This window comes from Canis lupus, chromosome 30 (assembly GCF_011100685.1).
Source record: "Canis lupus familiaris isolate Mischka breed German Shepherd chromosome 30, alternate assembly UU_Cfam_GSD_1.0, whole genome shotgun sequence".
NCBI classification, from domain to species: Eukaryota; Metazoa; Chordata; class Mammalia; order Carnivora; family Canidae; genus Canis; species Canis lupus.
The window spans coordinates 7,054,947-7,073,930 of NC_049251.1; the positions used below are offsets into that span (position 1 = coordinate 7,054,947).

Consider the following 18,984-nt stretch of genomic DNA (forward strand, 5'->3'; position numbering starts at 1 on the left):
CTAAGGCCGGTGCCGGCTCCCGGGGCTCCCTCCCGCCTCCCGCGGCCCGAGCGCCGAGCGCCCGCGCGTCCAGGCGGCGTGGGCGGGCTCCTGGGGCAGGGACTCCGCCGCCCCCGCCCCCGCCCCCGCCCCCGCCCGCTCGCGCTACTCCGGCTGGAAAGGGAGGCTGCGGCGGCGGGGGGCGGAGACAGGGGCCCAGCCTGCCCCCCTCCCGCGGGCCCCGCCGCCTCCCATTGGCCGGAGGCAACCCCAGGAATGTGCGCGCGCCCTTAAAGGCGCACCGCCCCGCCGCCCCGCCAGCCACTGCCTCGAGCGGCCTCCCGCCCCGCGCCTCTCCGGACTCGGCGCCGCCCCGGCCCGCTGCACCCGAGCGCACAGGTGAGGCGCCCCGCTCAGCCGCCCTGAGCCCGAGGCTTCGGCCCTCGGGGAGCCCGGGTCTCCCGGTGCCCGCCGCCCCGCGCCCCCGGGCTCCCCCCTCCGGCCGTGGGGTTCACACACCAGCTCGTCAGGACCCCCCAGGACTTTCTTTCTCCCCACACCTCTCTCTGAGCCGTCGGGAGGGGAGTCTCGACTTCCCCGTGCCTCCCCGCGCCCCCAGACCGCATCTCCTGCCCCCCCTCGACTTCCCCAGCCAGAGCCCCCAGGTTGCTGGTCTTTGCCCCAGCGCCACCCGCCCCCGACTTTAAAACCCGTCTCCCCCCCTCACTCTTTCTTCCTGATGCCCCGTCCAAAGTGAGTACTGTTGCCCCTCGTTCCGGCAGACGTGAGGCCAGAGGGGGATCCGCCAGGGCCCTGGCCCCAAGCCCGGCGCCCGGTTGTGCCCGCTCTCCCTGCGCGGCCGCTCTGACCCCGGGGTCTGCTTCCCGCTACAGGCTCCCGGCTGGGCACGAGCGGCTCCACCATGGGGCTGGCCTGGGCACTCGGCGTCCTGTTCCTGTTGCGTGTGTGCGCCTCCAGCCGCCTTCCAGGTGAGTCTAGGTAACACCTTCTGAGCGGGGAGGGCAGATGAGGAGGTGCCGGTTACCCCGAGGACACCCCCTCCCGTGCTCTCTTGTGCCAGCCTTCCCCCGGCGCCCTCGGGGACCATCAGCAGGCAGCTTCCCCCGACCACAGTGCGGATTCAGTTCTTCCAGTGGTTGCCCAGTTCTTGCCCTGCCCTTTTGCCCCGCACCCCCGGCCTCAGCCTAGTTGGCTCACTGTGTGCCCTGCTCCTGTTGAACAGAGTCTGGGGGAGACAACAGCGTGTTCGACATCTTTGAACTCACGGGGGCTGCCCGGAGGGGCTCTGGGCGCCGGCTGGTGAAGGGTCCTGACCCCTCCAGCCCAGCTTTCCGCATCGAGGATGCCAACCTGATCCCCCCCGTGCCTGATGACAAGTTCCAAGACCTAGTGGATGCTGTGCGCGCAGAGAAAGGCTTCCTTCTCCTGGCCTCCCTGAGGCAGATGAAGAAGACCCGAGGCACGCTGCTGGCCATAGAACGGAAAGACCACTCTGGCCAGGTCTTCAGCGTGGTCTCCAACGGCAGAGCCGGCACCCTGGACCTGAGCCTGACCGTGCAGGGCATGCAACACGTGGTGTCGGTGGAAGAAGCGCTGCTGGCCACCGGCCAGTGGAAGAGCATCACCCTGTTCGTGCAGGAGGACAGGGCCCAGCTGTACATTGACTGTGAGAAGATGGAGAACGCCGAGCTGGATGTCCCCATCCAGAGCATCTTCACCAGGGACCTGGCCAGCGTGGCCAGACTCCGCATCGCGAAAGGAGGGGTCAACGACAACTTCCAGGTGAGGCCTCTCCTCCCGTTCGTGGGGTCGGCTGCTGACCTGTCAGGAGGGCTGTAGCGGGGGAGGCAGGGATTTCCAGTACAGGAGATCCCGCCTTTGGACCAGAGCCGTGCTTCCCACGCCTCCAGGGGCACCAGAATCACCTGCAGGGCTCGGTGAAACGCGCGCTGCACCGCATCCCCAGAGGTTCAGATTCCGTGCCCCTGGGATGGGGCCTGATCATTTGCGTTTCTAACAAATTCCAGGTGAAGCTGGGGCTTCACAAGCTGTTGGGGCCTGTGTTCTGGGCGTGCCGTACTTTGAAGACCGCTAAAGGAAACAAGTAGTTTTCCTATAAGCACCTGTTCAAGTCCTAAATACTCCTTATGCTCTCCTCAAGAAAAGAGCTTTTTTCAGATCGTTCTGCCAATTGTGATGTAGCTTGAAATGGATACGGAGAGCAGAATAAATACCACTTTGCCATTTGATTCCTCATGGGGTTGGAGCCAGTCTCAGGAGCCGGTCCCCAAAGGTTAAAATAGTGGCTATTTGCGGCTGCGGCTTCCTCCTTGCCTGGATGTCTAGGTTTTTGCCACTGTGGCTTTGAAACTCCCACATCTAGCTCTTTGACACTGGAGAGTGTCATTAAATCCTCTGTCCTTAGTATCCGATCCCATTTCCTGTGTACCCAAGTAGGCAGATAACGGATTTCTTTGTAAAGTACTCAAGACTTGGCGGACAACCCAATTAAGATTGTGAAGTTGTTTGGCAGTTGACGTTGGTGTGTTATTTTGACGTGGTGATCTTCAAAGGGAGCTCTTTTAAAATTTTAGAACTTCTGTTGTGCGCTTTTCCTGGAATAAACTGCACCCCCACCCCCACCCCCACCCCCACCACTCTACAAGTAATGTGTGTCCTCTGCCCCCAGGGGGTGCTGCAGAACGTGAGGTTTGTCTTTGGAACCACACCAGAAGCCATTCTCAGAAACAAAGGCTGTTCCAGTTGTGAGTACTCTTCTATTTTTTTTTTGGGGGGGGGGGGGTGTCATATGAGGACATTCAGGAGAGTCCACCTAAAACAAGCTGAGAACCTTAGGGAGTGGTAGTCATGCATAAATTACCCCAGGTAACCCCAAGTGACTTCAGAGTAATCCACACACATGCACCTGCTCCTTGTGTATCCTTCACCCCAGGTGTCCTATCTTTACAATTAGGAACTGTGGGGGCGGGGGAGGGAGAGACTGGCTTGTGAGAGCAGCTGTGTGAAGATCTGCCAATACTTTTCTCATCGTACTCCTTTCTTTCTTGGCAGCGACCAACGTCCTCCTCACCCTCGATAACAATGTGGTAAATGGCTCCAGCCCCGCCATCCGCACTAACTACATCGGCCACAAGACTAAGGATCTGCAAGCCATCTGCGGCATCTCTTGTGATGAGCTATCCAGCATGGTTCTGGAGTTGAGGGGCCTGCGCACCATTGTGACCACACTTCAGGACAGCATCCGCAAAGTGGTCAGTGGCCTCGGCTCCCAGCCCTTGGGCACGAGCACCTGAAGGGGCATCACAGATGCCCCCCTGCCCCCAATGACAAAAAATGAAGACAGACACTAATGACCTTTCTCCCCCTTCCAGACTGAAGAGAACAAAGAACTGGCCATTGAGCTGAGGCGGCCTCCCCTCTGCTACCACAATGGAGTTCAGTACAGGAACAATGAGGAGTGGACCGTCGATAGTTGTACCGAGTGCCGCTGTCAGGTAAGGGCTCATTCCAGACTGAAATAGGAAGCGATGGCATGTGTTCAAAGCCCAACTCTATGGGCTAGACCCAGATGGCCGCACCAGCTCTTTCTATGCTCCATGGCCAAATACTGAAGTGGGGTTTGTTTTGTTTTCAAGATGTAATTGTGACGTCCATAGAATCTTGAGTTTTTCAAAGTCTTAATTATACCCTAGGCTAAGTATCTAAAGGAAAAAAATCTAAGACATTGGAGTCATTTACCCACTTTCGTTCAAAGGCTAAGTGTTGAATGTCAGTGAAATAAAACCTGGTCAGAACATTCCTTTTATCTCCCCAACCCTGACTCGTATTTGGCAATGACACTGGGATTCCCTTAATACAGTCGTGATTGTTCAAATCACTTAGCCCAACAGTGGTAGGACATTAACTGTCTACTTAGCTCAGATGGCACTGCTTGCAGTGTGTGTGTCCCTAGCACCCCAAAACCAGTGCCGGGAGACTGGGCAGTTTGCCTGATGTGCTGAACAAAGTCCAGTTTAAATGTAAAGCACAGATTGCTAGATTGGGGAGCCAATTTTATTTCCATTCTTCAACATGGTATAAAACCAGATCTATACACAAAGAAATGCTCACTGATCATTTCTCTATAGAGAACATTGTATTTTTTTTTTTTTAAAGACTTTATTTATTCATGAGAGAGAGAGAGGCAGAGACACAGGCAGAGGGAAAAGCAGACTCCATACAGGGAGCCTGATGTGGGACTCGATCCCGGAACTCGGGGATCACGCCCTGAACCAAAGACAGACTCTCAATCAACTGCTGAGCCACCCAGGCATCCCTATAGACAACATTATAAAATTTAAAAGTCCCATGTAAGTTTTGAATTCATTTTCAGACACAGACTAAAAGATTTGACTCATGGTATTTGGTGGTTCCCTAGGGATAAATTCTTCATGTTGTCACTTCTACCATTTGGTAGCAATTAAAGAACTCTCCGAGGAAGGGAATGATGACTAGCACTAGAACTGTCTGCACAATATGGTGGCTGCACATAAGACGTATTAAACTCCTTCCACTGGAGCATTTACAGCCCGACTCGGTTTTATCTTGTAATTAAAATATTAGTCTATAAACTTCTGCTTGCAACATGCTTTGTAACCCCTTTCTCCTGCAGAACTCCGTTACCATCTGCAAGAAGGTGTCCTGCCCCATCATGCCCTGCTCCAACGCCACAGTTCCTGACGGAGAATGCTGCCCACGGTGTTGGCGTAAGTTCTTAAAACTGCATGACCATTCTTTAGTGACAAGGGTCAGTTCTCCATGAACACAAGACCGCTGGAACCCCACCCCCATTTCCATGGTGTGTTTTAACTCAGTTTCCTGCTGCAGCATCTGGTTAACTGATGACTTGGCTGCTCTATATAGGCAATAAAGATCTCACCCTAGCTTATCGATTTTGACTTGATGCTCAGAGGAAAGGAGAGACGAATTTGTAGCAGCAATAGCTCTAAATTTTAGAATTTGATGTCATGGCCTAGAGTTAAGAAAAATCTGCTCACCAGATAAATTGATGGTCCAACATGCAAGTGCTGCACTTAATTTAGGGCCTGAAAGTTGTATCCATTTTATCTGCATGAGCAAGAGGCCTAAGAATAACTGCAGTTTCAGGTATGGGGCACTGGCAGAAATAAGGCACTGTATTGTTCCATGGCACCCTATCCCCCGGTTTCTGTTGCCAGTATATAAATTCATCACTCTGCTGAGACGATAATGTAGTATATACAAGTCCTAAAAATGATTCAGCACAATTGAGATAAGAAATGAAGTGGGGAAGTAGCACTTCCCCTACCCCTCCACCCACCCCGACCCTTCCACGTAGCTGGTCACCAGCTCAGAATAAGCTGTCTCCTCCAGGGATCGTGTTGGTGATCTTGGCACTGTGATTATTGTGCACCTATTTGCTTCTCTTCAGCTTTCACTTCAGGTGTGGGCTAAAGAGAACAAAGCTAGTTGGAGACTAGTGGCGTCTTAAACTTGAATCGGGACTGTTAGGAAAACTTCCAGCTGCTGGCCAGAGAAACCAGTTCTCTGTCTTTGTCTGATACAGCTACATGTGATTGTAGTCCTGGGACCTAGGCAGATGGTAAACAAACCCCTTCTCTTGTGAAAATATGTACAGAGAAGGCCCCACATGCTAGGGTAAGAGGAGCTGCACACTGATTAACCTGATGACAGAGTTGGAGGCAGGGCCAACAGCAGCCTCGCTGCCTTCAGGCTTGTCTGCCAAACACGTGGTCTGGCTCCCTTGACAGTCCAAAGTGACTCCGAGCTGCCTACACATCTAGTACTCTTGGAAGCCTGAGACTGGAAATGCCTAGCAAGATCTCTTAGGTCAGGAAAGAGCACCTCATTGAAACACTGAGAAAGCCCTGGCCTGGTATTCCGTTACCCGGTGAGGGGATAAACCTGCGCTGGTGGCCTGAGACAGACATGGCTTTTAGCCCTCTGGCAAAGGAAGAAGGTCCTAGAGAGCACTAGCTAACCAACAGCTTGTCTTGATCACACACTAATGAACCCACTTCCTCTGCAGCCAGCGACTCTGCGGATGATGGCTGGTCCCCATGGTCCGAGTGGACCTCCTGCTCTGCGACATGTGGCAATGGAATCCAGCAGCGCGGGCGCTCCTGTGATAGTCTCAACAACCGATGCGAGGGCTCCTCCGTCCAGACGCGGACTTGCCACATTCAGGAGTGCGACAAGAGATGTGAGCACCCTGGCCGCATGGCAGTGTGGAGCACAGGCTTGTCCTCATCCAGAGAGCATAGTGGCCAAGGATACGGTTTCTAGACTGCCAGAGTCTGAACCCCAGTTCTGCTCACCTGGGCACCCTTGAACCCAGTTTACCCCCCGCCCCCTGAGGCTCTTTCCTCAATTGCAAATTGGGGATGATAATAACTCTTCGTAGGGCTCTTTTAAGGATTTCATTTAGGCAATGCATTTAAAGCAGTTAGCACAGAGTTTGACATGTGGCCAGCGCCCTATAACCGTCAGCTTTGTATTTTAGTTAAACAGGATGGCGGCTGGAGCCACTGGTCCCCGTGGTCGTCTTGTTCCGTGACGTGTGGTGATGGTGTGATCACTAGAATTCGACTCTGCAATTCTCCTAGCCCCCAGATGAACGGGAAACCATGTGAAGGCGAAGCCCGGGAGACCAAGGCCTGCAAGAAAGATGCCTGCCCCAGTAAGTGAGAGCGTGCCACACTACCCGGGGCTGAGCAGCAGCTCCGCCCCGCCGGATGCCTGGCATCTGCGGCCTCTGGTTGGGTGGGTCATAAACGGGGGAAAGGTTACTTCCTAGGGAACAAGTAGAGGCCAAGTTCTGCATGCTCAGCAGCTTCTTTTAATAAAAAGCAAAGGAAACCATCTTAACCTCTCCCTCCTCCCAGACCACCTCTTCGTGTGTCCGAGGAGCAGAGGTTTTCTTGAACAAATTTAGGAGTGTCTTCTAGGACAGATTGGAGTGTTTTGAAAATTGACCTTCACTTTTTACATGTGGTTCACTTGCTTGCAGTCAATGGAGGCTGGGGTCCCTGGTCACTGTGGGACATCTGTTCCGTTACCTGTGGAGGAGGGGTGCAGAAACGTAGCCGGCTCTGCAACAACCCCACACCCCAGTTTGGAGGCAAGGACTGTGTCGGTGATGCGACCGAAAACCAGATTTGCAACAAGCAGGACTGTCCAATTGGTGAGTCATGCAGCCCCAGGATAAAAGCACCCTTGGGAGTTTGTTTTTTCTTTGTTTAACTGAAATCCATGGTCAGCATTCAAGGCAGAAGCGCTCTGGCTCTGAATGGTCCTGAGTATTTGGGGTGCATTGTCCCTCTGGTATTTCCAAGTAGTCTCAACAAGTGACAGGTCCCATCTACCCTATAAGGTTTCCCACTGTATTTTGTGATGTGTGCCAACAACAGCCACTTACACCAACCATTTGCCCGTCTCCCCGATCTCAGATGGATGCCTGTCCAATCCCTGCTTTGCTGGGGTCAAGTGTACTAGTTACCGCGATGGCAGCTGGAAATGTGGAACTTGCCCCCCGGGCTACAGCGGGAATGGCATCCAGTGCAAAGACGTGGATGAGGTAAGGAAGTCCTGGCTGAGTTACTGGGTCTTGGAAAGCAGTTCAGCTGTCCCTGTCACCTCCCAGGGTCCACGTATCTGATCATGGGGCCAACTGTTGTTTCTTCCCCCAGTGCAAAGAAGTCCCTGACGCCTGCTTCAACCACAACGGAGAGCACAGGTGCGAGAACACGGACCCCGGCTACAACTGCCTGCCCTGCCCACCACGCTTCACAGGCCCGCAGCCCTTCGGCCGCGGTGTAGAACATGCCACCGCCCACAAACAGGTAGACTGGCCTAGGCTGCTGGCCCAGAGTAGAGGGGGTGCCTCAGCTGAAACAGCCAGGAAAGGGAAACCTGTCCTTTCACAGCCTTCACAAAAACGGGGAGAGGGCTGAGCAGACGGCCTAGATTTTAGAATTGTTGGTGTGTGTGTGTGTGTGTTTTAAGATTTTATTTATTCATGAAAGAGAGAGAGAGGCAGAGACACAGGCAGAGGGAGAAGCAGGCTCCATGCAGGGAGCCCGATGTGGGACTCAATCCTGGGACTCCAGGATCACACCCTGGGCCGAAGGCAGGTGCTCAACCACTGAGCCACCCAGGCGTCCCTGGGTTTTAGAATTGAATGAATCTGGGAGGGGGACAATAGCCTATCGTATTTGAAACTGCTGCTCTGGAATAAATCCTGAGCAGATGGGCTTGTTGTACATCCACAAGGGGAGAAGAGGGACAGAGGTACCCCACACTCCTTCTCATGGAGCCTCTGTCTTCTTGGGGATGAGTGGGACACAGGGACTCTTGAAGGCTCTACGTTAACATCAGGACATTGTGCCCTCAGGTGTGTAAGCCCCGGAACCCCTGCACAGATGGGACACATGACTGCAACAAGAATGCCAAGTGCAGCTACCTGGGCCACTACAGCGACCCTATGTATCGCTGCGAGTGTAAGCCCGGCTATGCGGGCAACGGCATCATCTGTGGGGAGGACACAGACCTGGACGGCTGGCCCAATGAGGACCTGGTGTGCGTGGCCAATGCCACCTACCACTGCAAAAAGGTAGAGCTGACTTCCCTTCCATGCCTTCTGAGAGAAGGAACATAGCCCTAACCCCAGGAAGAGGCTGAGGAATTTTTTATGCTTAAAATTAGGAAATGAATCAAAGATGAAATCACACAAAGGCAGAAAAAGTTTTTTTTTTTAAAAAAAAAAGACTATTTATTCATGAGAGACACAGGCAGAGGGAGAAGCAGGCTCCCTGCAGGGAGCCCGAGGTGGGACTTGATCCCAGGACCCCGGAATCATGACCTGAGCCAGAGGTAGACCCTCAACCACTGAGCCACCAGGTGCCCCAAAAGAGCACAAAGTCTTAACATTAAATCCCTCGGTGCCACAAACAAGAATAGGGCAGGCCCTTTTGGCCGGTATGCTCCAGAGCTGGTTCTTTTCTCTGGAAAAATGTTCCTGGCTCTTCCAGATACCCACAGGGCAGGACTTATGCTCCCAGCAAGTACAAAGCACAGGGCATTCTTACAAATGACACATCCCCCAAGAAAATGCTTAATTTCTTGTCCTCCCATTAAAAACAATAAGGTGCTAGCAGGGAGGGCAGCATTCCTGGTCTGGATGCGGCGTCTGGGGGCCTGGGCTGAGCAAAGGACACACAGATAGCAGCCATCATGCATGCGCATCCTCTCTTTCCAGGATAACTGCCCCAACCTTCCCAACTCTGGGCAGGAAGACTATGACAAGGACGGGATTGGCGACGCCTGTGATGACGACGATGACAATGATAAAATCCCAGACGACAGGGTAAGGATATGTCCTGGCCTCTTTCCTTCACCTCCTCTATGTAGCAGCAGGCTACAAGACTCCAAGACTCTGTCCAACTCAGAGCTACTTGGGGGTAGCTTGAACACCTAGATGCTACCGAGAGAAGATCTCAAATGAGGGTTTTGGTTTCCCATCACAACCTTCCCTCCCCCCAGGTTGACCAAGAAATTACAACATGTAAACAGATGATACTCTCTGCTCCCCAGATTGGTTTCATGTTCTAACCTAAATGGCAGTAAAATTCATTTTGAGCCTATGGAAAACTGGGGCGGTGCCCTTATTTACATTTCACTGACTTGTAAGCAACAGGAATCTATTTTTCATCCATTAGGGCCCTGGCTTTTAACTGGTATAGCGAGGATGAAGTAGAAAATGTTTTATGTAACACAGATGCTTCGAGGCTTGAGCTGGTTTCATGGGCAGTATCCTAAAATGCTCCATTGCTTTGCAGGACAACTGTCCTTTCCATTACAACCCAGCCCAGTATGACTATGACAGAGATGATGTCGGAGACCGCTGTGACAACTGCCCCTACAACCACAACCCAGATCAGGCTGACACGGACAACAACGGGGAAGGAGATGCCTGCGCCGCAGACATCGATGGGGACGGTAAGGCGTTCCCTGACAGCATAGACCTGGTGGTGGTGACCACACTCTGCTCTCACCTGACCTTTCTCCAGCCCTGGCTATGGGGTGTGGTTTGTTGACACCCCAGAGGCTGGAGATTCCAGCCCTTACTAGTCACTTGTTCTCTGTAGGTATCCTCAATGAACGTGACAACTGTCAGTATGTCTACAATGTGGACCAGAGGGACACTGATATGGATGGGGTTGGAGATCAGTGTGACAACTGCCCCCTGGAACATAATCCAGATCAGGTAGGTGGACTCCATTGAGAATCTTCCAGTGGGTTACTGGAATAGCTCTTTCTAGGTCTTTTTTTTTTTTTTTTTTTTTTTTTTAAAGTTCAAATTATTTCGTGACCAGGGCTCTCAGAGGTCTCAAAGCCAATTGCAGTATTTTCATGAGCATGAAATATATCATGGGAGCTCTTTGCATGAGAGCATCCCCTAGATAATTTCAGTCCTATAAGGGCTTACTCTGTGTGATCTGCCAAATTATACAATGCAGAAATCTGATAACTCTAGTAATATTAACCATTTCTAAGACTAAGATGAAAGGGAAATATCCTTAAGGAAAATCAATAACCATTTTCACAGCTAATGATAAAATCTGGTTGTAAGAAAACCTCAACTTAAGAATACCTCCAAAACCTAAAGAAACCTCCAAAACCTGTTTGTCATTCTTCAAAATTACTTGGCATTGCAAATCAATCGTTCTGTGTGAGGGAGTGCTACAAATAGACATTAGCCAGAACAGTTTCTGTGTCTGGAGCTATTTCTTTTCACATGTAATTGGCCATCATATTCCAGCAGTGTAAGTTAAGGCATTTCTTCTCTAAAATGCTTTGCTGTAAAAATTTGGGAGACCAGCTTTTTAAAAATGGAAGCTTTATAAGATCACAGAAATGATAAATACAGCTTTTTCCTCCTAACACTTGTTTTTGAGGTCTTGTTCTCATGAGGTCCTGGAAGACCAAAGGCAACAGGGTAACTAGCTGTGAGGCCATAATAGGAAAGTGTAATGCTCTGGGATAGCTTTGCTGAGCAGATGGCATCGAGGCCTCTATTTTCAGTTTGGGTCTTATCATAAACTTATTTAATATCATTCAGTCTCCATGGAGGTTTTGTTTCTCCGATTCTAATATTTATAACCAGGCATTATGTAAATCTTACTGGGAAGAAAAATTCCAATATGCATAAATAATCTCTGAGCATCCCATGCTCACTAAATATGAAAGTAGCAAGAAATAGTTTTGAAAAAACTTAGAATTTTGACTTTACCTGAACCAGCAAATAACCCTCACAGACTAGAGGTATAAAACTACCAAAAAAAGTTTTATTATTATTTTTTTATTTTTTTTAAGATTTTTTTTTTATTTTTTATTTATTCATGAGAGACACAGAGCGAGAGAGAGAGAGAGAGAGAGGCAGAGACACAGGCAGAGGGAAAGCAGGCCCCATGCAGGGAGCCTGATGTGGGACTCGATCCCGGGTCTCCAGGATCACACCCCGGGCTGCAGGCGGCACTAAACTGCTGCGCCACCAGGGCTGCCCACCAAAAAAGTTTTAATAAAAATCCTTGATCCCTGCCATACACGTGACCCAGGATATACAAAAAGCAGTGCCATGTTTTTCCATGATTCAATAACCTAGAGCAGAAGTGGACCTGTCAACAATTTTACAACTGAAACTTGCAATGGAAAATAAGAAAATGACCCAAAGAACTACATTTAATGTTTCAAAGCAAGCAGTTAACAGACTGAAATCTTAAAGTTTTGGTCTGTTAAAGTAAGGCACCTTAGTGATTAATTTAGAAAGCTTTATATTTAAAAACTCTGAATCTCTTTAAAAACTTAACATGAAAATCAAGGATCAAGAGAATTTTTTTTAAGATTTATTTTGGGGGGGTGGGAAGGGAGTGGAAGGGGAAGAGGAAAAGGACAGAATCCCAAAAAGACCACACACTGAGTGTGGAACCCAATGGGGGTTCAAGCCCAACACCCTGAGATCATGACCTGAACTGAAATTCAGAGCCAGGTGCTTAACTGACTGAGCCACCCAGGCACCCCAAGGATTAAGGAAATTTTACTACTACTCTTTCGGCAGGTGCCTACAGACCTGAAACCCCAGTGGCCATATCAAACACTGGAGAATCTTCCATAAGTCATCTTTAACATTAATGACCTATACTTCAGTTCATCTTCTTTTCTGTCTCTTTCAGCTTGACTCTGACTCAGACCGCATTGGAGATACCTGTGACAACAATCAGGATATTGATGAAGACGGCCACCAAAACAACCTGGACAACTGTCCCTATGTGCCCAATGCCAACCAAGCTGACCATGACAAAGATGGCAAGGGAGATGCCTGTGACCATGATGATGACAATGATGGCATTCCTGATGACAGGGACAACTGCAGACTTGTGCCCAATCCTGACCAGAAGGATTCCGATGGTGAGTCAGTGGAGCTACTTTTTAAGTGACTAACACCATGGCTCTCTGGATTGAGAATAAAAGCAAAACTAATCGTATTTGAGAAGATGAAGAGACTAGCTGCCAACTTTTAAAGATAGTGAATTTCTGACACCAAGAAGTTTTCAGAATTTCACTGAACTTACTTTTTTGACCTTAGGTGATGGTCGAGGGGATGCTTGCAAAGACGATTTTGACCATGACAATGTGCCAGACATTGATGACATCTGTCCTGAAAACATTGATATCAGCGAGACTGATTTCCGCAGATTCCAGATGATTCCTCTAGATCCCAAAGGGACATCCCAAAATGACCCTAACTGGGTGGTACGTCATCAGGGTAAAGAACTCGTCCAGACCGTCAACTGTGATCCTGGACTTGCTGTAGGTGAGTTAGCGAGTTCTCCATATGTGAAAGAGGCAAATCTAAAACCGAGCATTTACATGTATCCCTGAGGTACTAAGGATGTCTGGGAATGTGACAGAAGCTTCTAAAGGCTGCAGCTTTTAACCTGGCTCTGGTCTCCTTTTCCTAGGTTATGATGAGTTCAATGCTGTGGACTTTAGTGGCACCTTCTTCATCAACACAGAGAGGGATGATGACTATGCTGGATTTGTGTTTGGCTACCAGTCTAGCAGCCGCTTCTATGTGGTGATGTGGAAGCAAGTCACACAGTCCTACTGGGACACCAACCCCACTCGGGCTCAGGGATACTCTGGCCTTTCCGTGAAAGTCGTGAACTCTACCACCGGGCCAGGCGAGCACCTGCGGAATGCCCTGTGGCACACAGGAAACACCCCTGGCCAGGTAAGAACAAGGCCCCAAGAAAGGAAGAGTGGATAGGTGCTTGGCCAGCACTCCCAACTGGTGGTGGGGTTGAGGAGGTCTTAGGTCTCAAATGCCCAGCACCACCAACTACAGCAGTAAGTTCTGCATCTGAGAGGGGAGCTTGCTGTAACTTAGAGTTACCTTCAGCTCCGAAGACCACCTCAGCCTCTTCAAACACAATTTGCCCTCTTTCTGCCTTATGTGGACATTCAAGGGCACACTCAAATGAAAGCCCTTAGAAAAAAATGCAACATCACAGCCCTCTAAATTGAGGTCCACTTGGTACCTTTCAAGTACTAGTTCTCCTAGAACAAAATCGAAATCTAGCTGGAGCCACGTTTCAACTTTTTCTTCCTTTAGGTGCGCACTCTGTGGCATGACCCTCGACACATAGGCTGGAAAGATTTCACTGCCTACAGATGGCGTCTCAGCCACCGGCCCAAGACGGGTTTCATTCGGTAAGATCACCCAGATTAGGTTTCACTTAGTCACACCAATGGGGAAGAAAGAGGAGACAAAAAAGCAGGGGTGTCATTAACAAGATTTTTCTTTCTCCTGCAGCGTGGTGATGTATGAAGGGAAGAAAATCATGGCTGATTCAGGACCCATCTATGACAAAACTTATGCTGGTGGTAGGCTAGGGTTGTTCGTCTTCTCTCAAGAAATGGTGTTCTTCTCTGACCTGAAATACGAATGCAGAGGTAGGAGCAACATTACTGTGAATGCACAGTTGACATCTCTCATTCAGTCATATTGAGTGTGCCAATAATGGAAGCACATCTGTTTAAAAGATGGTTTTAGAGACCAGGGTTATCAGTACTTTGCTATTGAAGACCATGAGAAGAACAAGGTCCATGAACTGTGGCTTATGAAATTCTCCCCCCTTGTTAACCTCAATTGGCTTAGCAGTCTCTCTGCCCGCATTCACAGTGGAAAGACAATCTACAGACCTAGTCCTGTACAGTTTGGACCACATGAAAACTACTTCAGGTTGACCTGATTCTGTGTCTTACATGCCACTTTAGCTCTATTCACACCACTAGCCCAAGAAGTCTTTCCCAGCATTTCCCTGTGTAGGAGGAGAAAGGAGTACTGCCTTCATTTTGGTGTGCTCAATTTGCACTACCAACCTTAGCTGCTTTTTGTTTTCTCTCTCTGTGGTTACATGAGCACTGAATCTAGCACAGACCTGATCTCCAATAAGTGCTTAATGTTTACCAGGCCAAGGACTGATGCCTTTAGGATGGTGGATTTCACTTAAGATTTAAATTATGATGTCATCTTTGTGAATTTTTTTTAACCTTGAAGCCTATAGAAAGCACAGTGTAAGCTCTGGAAGGTCAGGCTATAAACACATTAATATTTAATAAGTTGATCATCTTAAATTATACTTTGGGCACAATGAAAGTAGAGCTATATACTAAGGTTGATTTATTAACTGATAAAGCCAGTACTTTCATGAATTAATTGGCTTATATGTTTGTTTATTGAACAGATTCCTAATCAAACTGTTGATCAAAAGACTGATCCTAACCAATGCTGGTGTTGCACCTTCTGGAACCACGGGCTTAAGAAAACCCCCAGGATCACTCCTCCCTGCCTTTTCTCTGCTTGCATATCATTGTGGACACCTAGAATACGGGACTTGCCTCGAGACCATGCCATTTTCCAAATCAGACTCGGCAGGTAGCCTCTGAACGCGAAGAGAATCTTCCAAGAGCATGAACAGTTACCATGGTGTGCTTTTCAAAAAGCAAAAAAAAAAAAAAAAAAAGCATCCGCTTGCTTGGGCTGGCAAGTGGCTATCCACTCCGTTCCTGTCAGAGTAGAGCGCTCTTGTGAGGCCCTCTTTGAGACGTGGACTCAAAAGCATTTTCAGGCATGTGAGAGAAGGGAGGACTCATTAGAATTGGCCAAACACCACCCTTGACACACTCCCTCAGAAAGAGGGGGAGCAGGGGCCCGAGCCCGAAGTGGGGGGCGTGTCCCCAAAAGATGATTGTATGAAGAAAAGATGGAGGAGCTGTTACGTGTTCGGTACTAAATCATTTTCAGGGGATTGAAAGACTCTTGCTGGATTTCATGATGCTGACCCACGTTAGCTGACTAACCCACATACATAGGCACTTAACTAGAAACAGGGAAGGGAGGGAAAGACTGGCTTCTGGACTTCCTCCTGGATCCCCATCCCTTACATGCCACCAGTAATGACCACAATAGGGAGTGAGAATTGAGCCAGTGGAAGTATGTGCTGGCTGCCCCTGCCTGGTTGTCAGGAAATTGTTGGTTTTATTCCACACGTAGCTCGTGCAGATGTAGCAGGAAAATCCGAACACCTACCATCTCAGTGAGCACCAGGCTGCCTCCAAAGGGATAGGCAGCTGTGCTCATATTTTTATGGTTAGAAAGGCACAAAATTATCAACTAAAACATTCCTGATCTCTTTTTCCTGAGTGTCATGGAGTTTTCCAACTCTAAGACTTTTTTTTTTTTTTTTTTTTTTTTTTTTTTTTTAACAATTAACAATATAAAATATTTATTTTTTACTTACTCTGGAGGATCTGTCTGAAAGACTATTCATGGAACAGGAAGAAGCGTAAGGACTATCCATATCAGCTTTGTTAGGAGTCTTCATGACTGTAAGATTGTAAATACAGATTATTTATTAACTCTGTTCTACCTGGAATCTAGGTTTCATATGGAAAATGTCTGACAGCAGGTAGTGGAGATTTATCAACCAATGTCTCATGAACGGCACAAGGAACATCAGAGCAAGATGCTCTTCACTTTGTGCTCAGAGTGAATGATTTGGGATCTTCTTTCTTTGTCAAGTGGAATGAGTTGTCTGTTTGCTAGTGTCTTTAAGTTTCAAAGAAAGCCACGAGGCCTTTCATAACTGTTTTACCCCATCTCTTGTGCCTATTTCCAGGGAGAAGAAAAGTATCTACACTTTTTTGTTTTTCCAAAAGAGAAAAAAAAAAATAACAAAAGGTGAAACTTCTATACAAATATTACCTCATTTGTTGTGTGACTGAGTAAAGAATTTTTGGATCAAGCAGAAAGAGTTTAAGTGTCTTACAAACTTAAAGCTACTGTAGTACTTTAAAAAAAAAAAGTCAATGTTGTACATAGTATAAAAATTCTTTGCAGAAAAGTATTCCCAATAAGAAAATAGCATGGAAATGTTAAATACATTTTCTGAAAGTTGTTTTTTTCTATCTTATATACCATTGCTTTATTTTTATAAATTATTTTCTCATTGCCCTTGGAATAGATCTCAGATTGTGTAGATATGCTATTTAAATAATTTATCAGGAAATACTGCCTGTAGAGTTAGTATTTCTATTTTTATAAAATGTTTGCACACTGAATTGAAGAATTGTTGGGGTTTTTGTTTTTTGATTTGTTTTTTGCTTGTTACCCCCTCCCCCCAGTTTTTACTATTTGCCAATACCTTTTTCTAGGAATGTGCTTTTTTTTTGTACACATTTTTATCCATTTTACATTCTAAAGCAGTGTAAGTTGTATATTACTGTTTCTTATGTACAAGGAACAACAATAAATCATATGGAAATTTATATTTATACTTACCGTATCCATGTTTATTTGTTCTCTGCTGGCTTTGTTAGGAGGTGTGGGTAAAGTCTATTCCTAAATCAATAAGAGCATACACAAGAACACATTACAAGAACTAGTAGTAACATTCCCAGTTCCTATATAATTGAAGACTGATTTTTTTAGGAAACACATTTGCTGGATTTGTGGAATAAGAACAAAACATTACCTGCCAGATGGGATGCCTGAGTGGCTCTCAGTAGGTTAGCCGTCTGACTCTTGATCTTGGCTCTGGTCTTAATCTCGGGGTCTTGGGTTCAAGCCCCTCGTGCTCCATGCTGGGTGTGGAGCCTCCTGAAGAGTCCTTTCCAAGATTTTTTTTTAAGATGTGGACCCCCCACCAGGATATTTTGTATTTTACTAAGGTAATCAAATGTCCTACTGAATCCTTTCCAAAGTACAGTTCTGTTTCTAAAAAGAACAGTGAAAATGGGAAAAAACACAGGAAGTGCACGCAATTCTCACAGCTACATTTTCTGACCCATGAATTACAGCGCTGGATGGGCAACACAGCTGCATGTTGTGGAGAAGCATGAGAAGTACTTGCTAAGGAGGGAGGAACCGTCCTTACAAAGTTGGGCCAAACTCTATAGACCTCACCTTTTAGAGAATGAATTCACCTTTGGTCAAAAACAGGACTAAAAAAGAATTCATAAGAAATCCCAAAGATACATATAAAGTATCAAATCAGTTTTTGCAGAGCAGACTAAAGCAGACCTTGAATTCTGGGTGAGCTAACAATGACTGTTGAATACTGACAGATTAATTTCCAGCTTTGATAACCGGTAGAATCAGAAATCCTAGGAGTAGGCTAAAGGTCAGGCTTCGGGGTCCAGTAAACACTAGAAATGACTGGTTAACAGACTCTTCTCGTTGATTTTTGTCTCTCATTCTAAAAATACTTCTCCATCCAAGGGAACATAACCACATATAAGTTTCCAAATCATTCCATGGTGCCCAGGTGAAGAATCAAGAACTAGAAGGTATCAGAAAGGGTTACAGAGTTTGGAACACTGATTTGAAAGGCAACTCTTTGAAACAGAACCTCATTCTTTCTCAGAGGAGCACAACCAAAGCAAGTCTTGGGAGAGAATTCTAATTCACTTTGAAGTAGCAAACCTACAGTAACTGAGAAGATCCTGATTGGACCAAAAAAGTGTATAGAAACAGGAGCTTCTTTCCTAGGCATGTTCCAAGTTTACTCGGAGACTGACCTTCAAATCAGTAGGTTGAATTGAAATAAAGGGCTTGTTAAAAATGAAAATTATGCCATCAGGGTGATAGCTTTTTCCTGCTCCAAGAGTTTATTTACATGTGTTTGAGATTTGGACTGAAGGACAATAAACCTCAGGTCCTATGGGAATTTACAATAAAGCTGGTGCCAGTAGGTTTCTTGAGAAGTGATTAGCAGAAAAATCTCAAATTTTAAGATCCTGAAGATACTCTTTCCTACTTTTCTTTATCTTGTTCTGGGGCAAAGACTCAGGTCTAGAGGAAATCTTAAAAACAATGATTTTTAATAACACTTTCTCTCCCTTTCAGGGTTAAAAAAAACAACTCTGGAGCCTCCATGTTGAGTTATATTATACCCCTGAATTCACCCGATCTTGTCTGAATTATATGTATAACTTACCAATCCTTGTTAGAGGAACTTTCAATTTACCTGCTATGAAATGGTGTCCCCTCTTTCAATGGCAAAATCCATTACTCAAGATCATTCTGTCTTCCTCCCCTTCTCTTAAAATCCTATAACATAAAGGCTCACTATACCCCAAATACCGTTTGCAGAAACACATTATAAAGCCATAAGCTCTCATCTCCCACCCCCCCACACACATACTTAAACACCGACTCCCCCCCACCCACCCACCCACACACACACACTCATATACCAGAAGCACACAAGTTTAGAAAGCTGACCTTCTTGAAAAGGTTGATGGGCCAAAATTGGCTCCTCTCTGTCATCGTTCCAAGTTCCCACCCAGGTCACCTCTCCC

The 18,984-nt window shown here is 47.5% G+C and overlaps 2 protein-coding genes across 8 annotated transcripts in view; one reads left to right on the forward strand and one right to left on the reverse strand.

Moving 5' to 3' along the window:
• Positions 1-294: 294 nt before the first annotated feature.
• THBS1 (thrombospondin 1) lies at positions 295-16,958 on the forward strand. The gene is made up of 22 exons (XM_038580015.1): positions 295-378; positions 873-968; positions 1,223-1,782; positions 2,690-2,765; positions 3,073-3,272; positions 3,393-3,515; positions 4,673-4,766; positions 6,089-6,262; positions 6,563-6,739; positions 7,070-7,243; positions 7,509-7,636; positions 7,749-7,901; positions 8,453-8,671; positions 9,317-9,424; positions 9,897-10,056; positions 10,206-10,324; positions 12,291-12,525; positions 12,704-12,931; positions 13,080-13,351; positions 13,733-13,830; positions 13,934-14,073; positions 14,868-16,958. Exons 2-22 carry the CDS (start codon positions 902-904, stop codon positions 14,873-14,875), a joined length of 3,513 nt encoding a protein of 1,170 aa, XP_038435943.1. The 5' UTR covers positions 295-378; positions 873-901; the 3' UTR covers positions 14,876-16,958.
• Positions 13,896-18,984, reverse strand: part of FSIP1 (fibrous sheath interacting protein 1) — a 194,615-nt gene continuing 189,526 nt past the window's right edge. For 2 of the 7 annotated variants that reach the window (XR_005381495.1, XR_005381502.1), the window contains exons 13-16: positions 18,651-18,733; positions 17,157-17,398; positions 15,924-17,023; positions 13,896-14,054 (exon numbers count right to left, since the gene is read on the reverse strand). The gene's annotated coding sequence lies outside the window, so the exon portion shown is untranslated. The remainder of the gene's footprint in view (positions 14,055-15,923; positions 17,024-17,156; positions 17,399-18,650; positions 18,734-18,984) is intronic. The other 5 variants (XR_005381496.1, XR_005381500.1, XR_005381498.1 and 2 more) reach the window with 5 other exon arrangements.

Coding starts and splice junctions, on each gene's coding strand:
- THBS1 (XM_038580015.1), top strand. CDS start 902: ATGGGGCTGGCCTGGGCACTCGGCGTCCTGTTCCTGTTGCGTGTGTGC. Junction 1,783..2,689: donor GGGTCAACGACAACTTCCAG/GTGAGGCCTCTC, acceptor CTCTGCCCCCAG/GGGGTGCTGCAGAACGTGAG. Junction 10,325..12,290: donor TGGAACATAATCCAGATCAG/GTAGGTGGACTC, acceptor TGTCTCTTTCAG/CTTGACTCTGACTCAGACCG.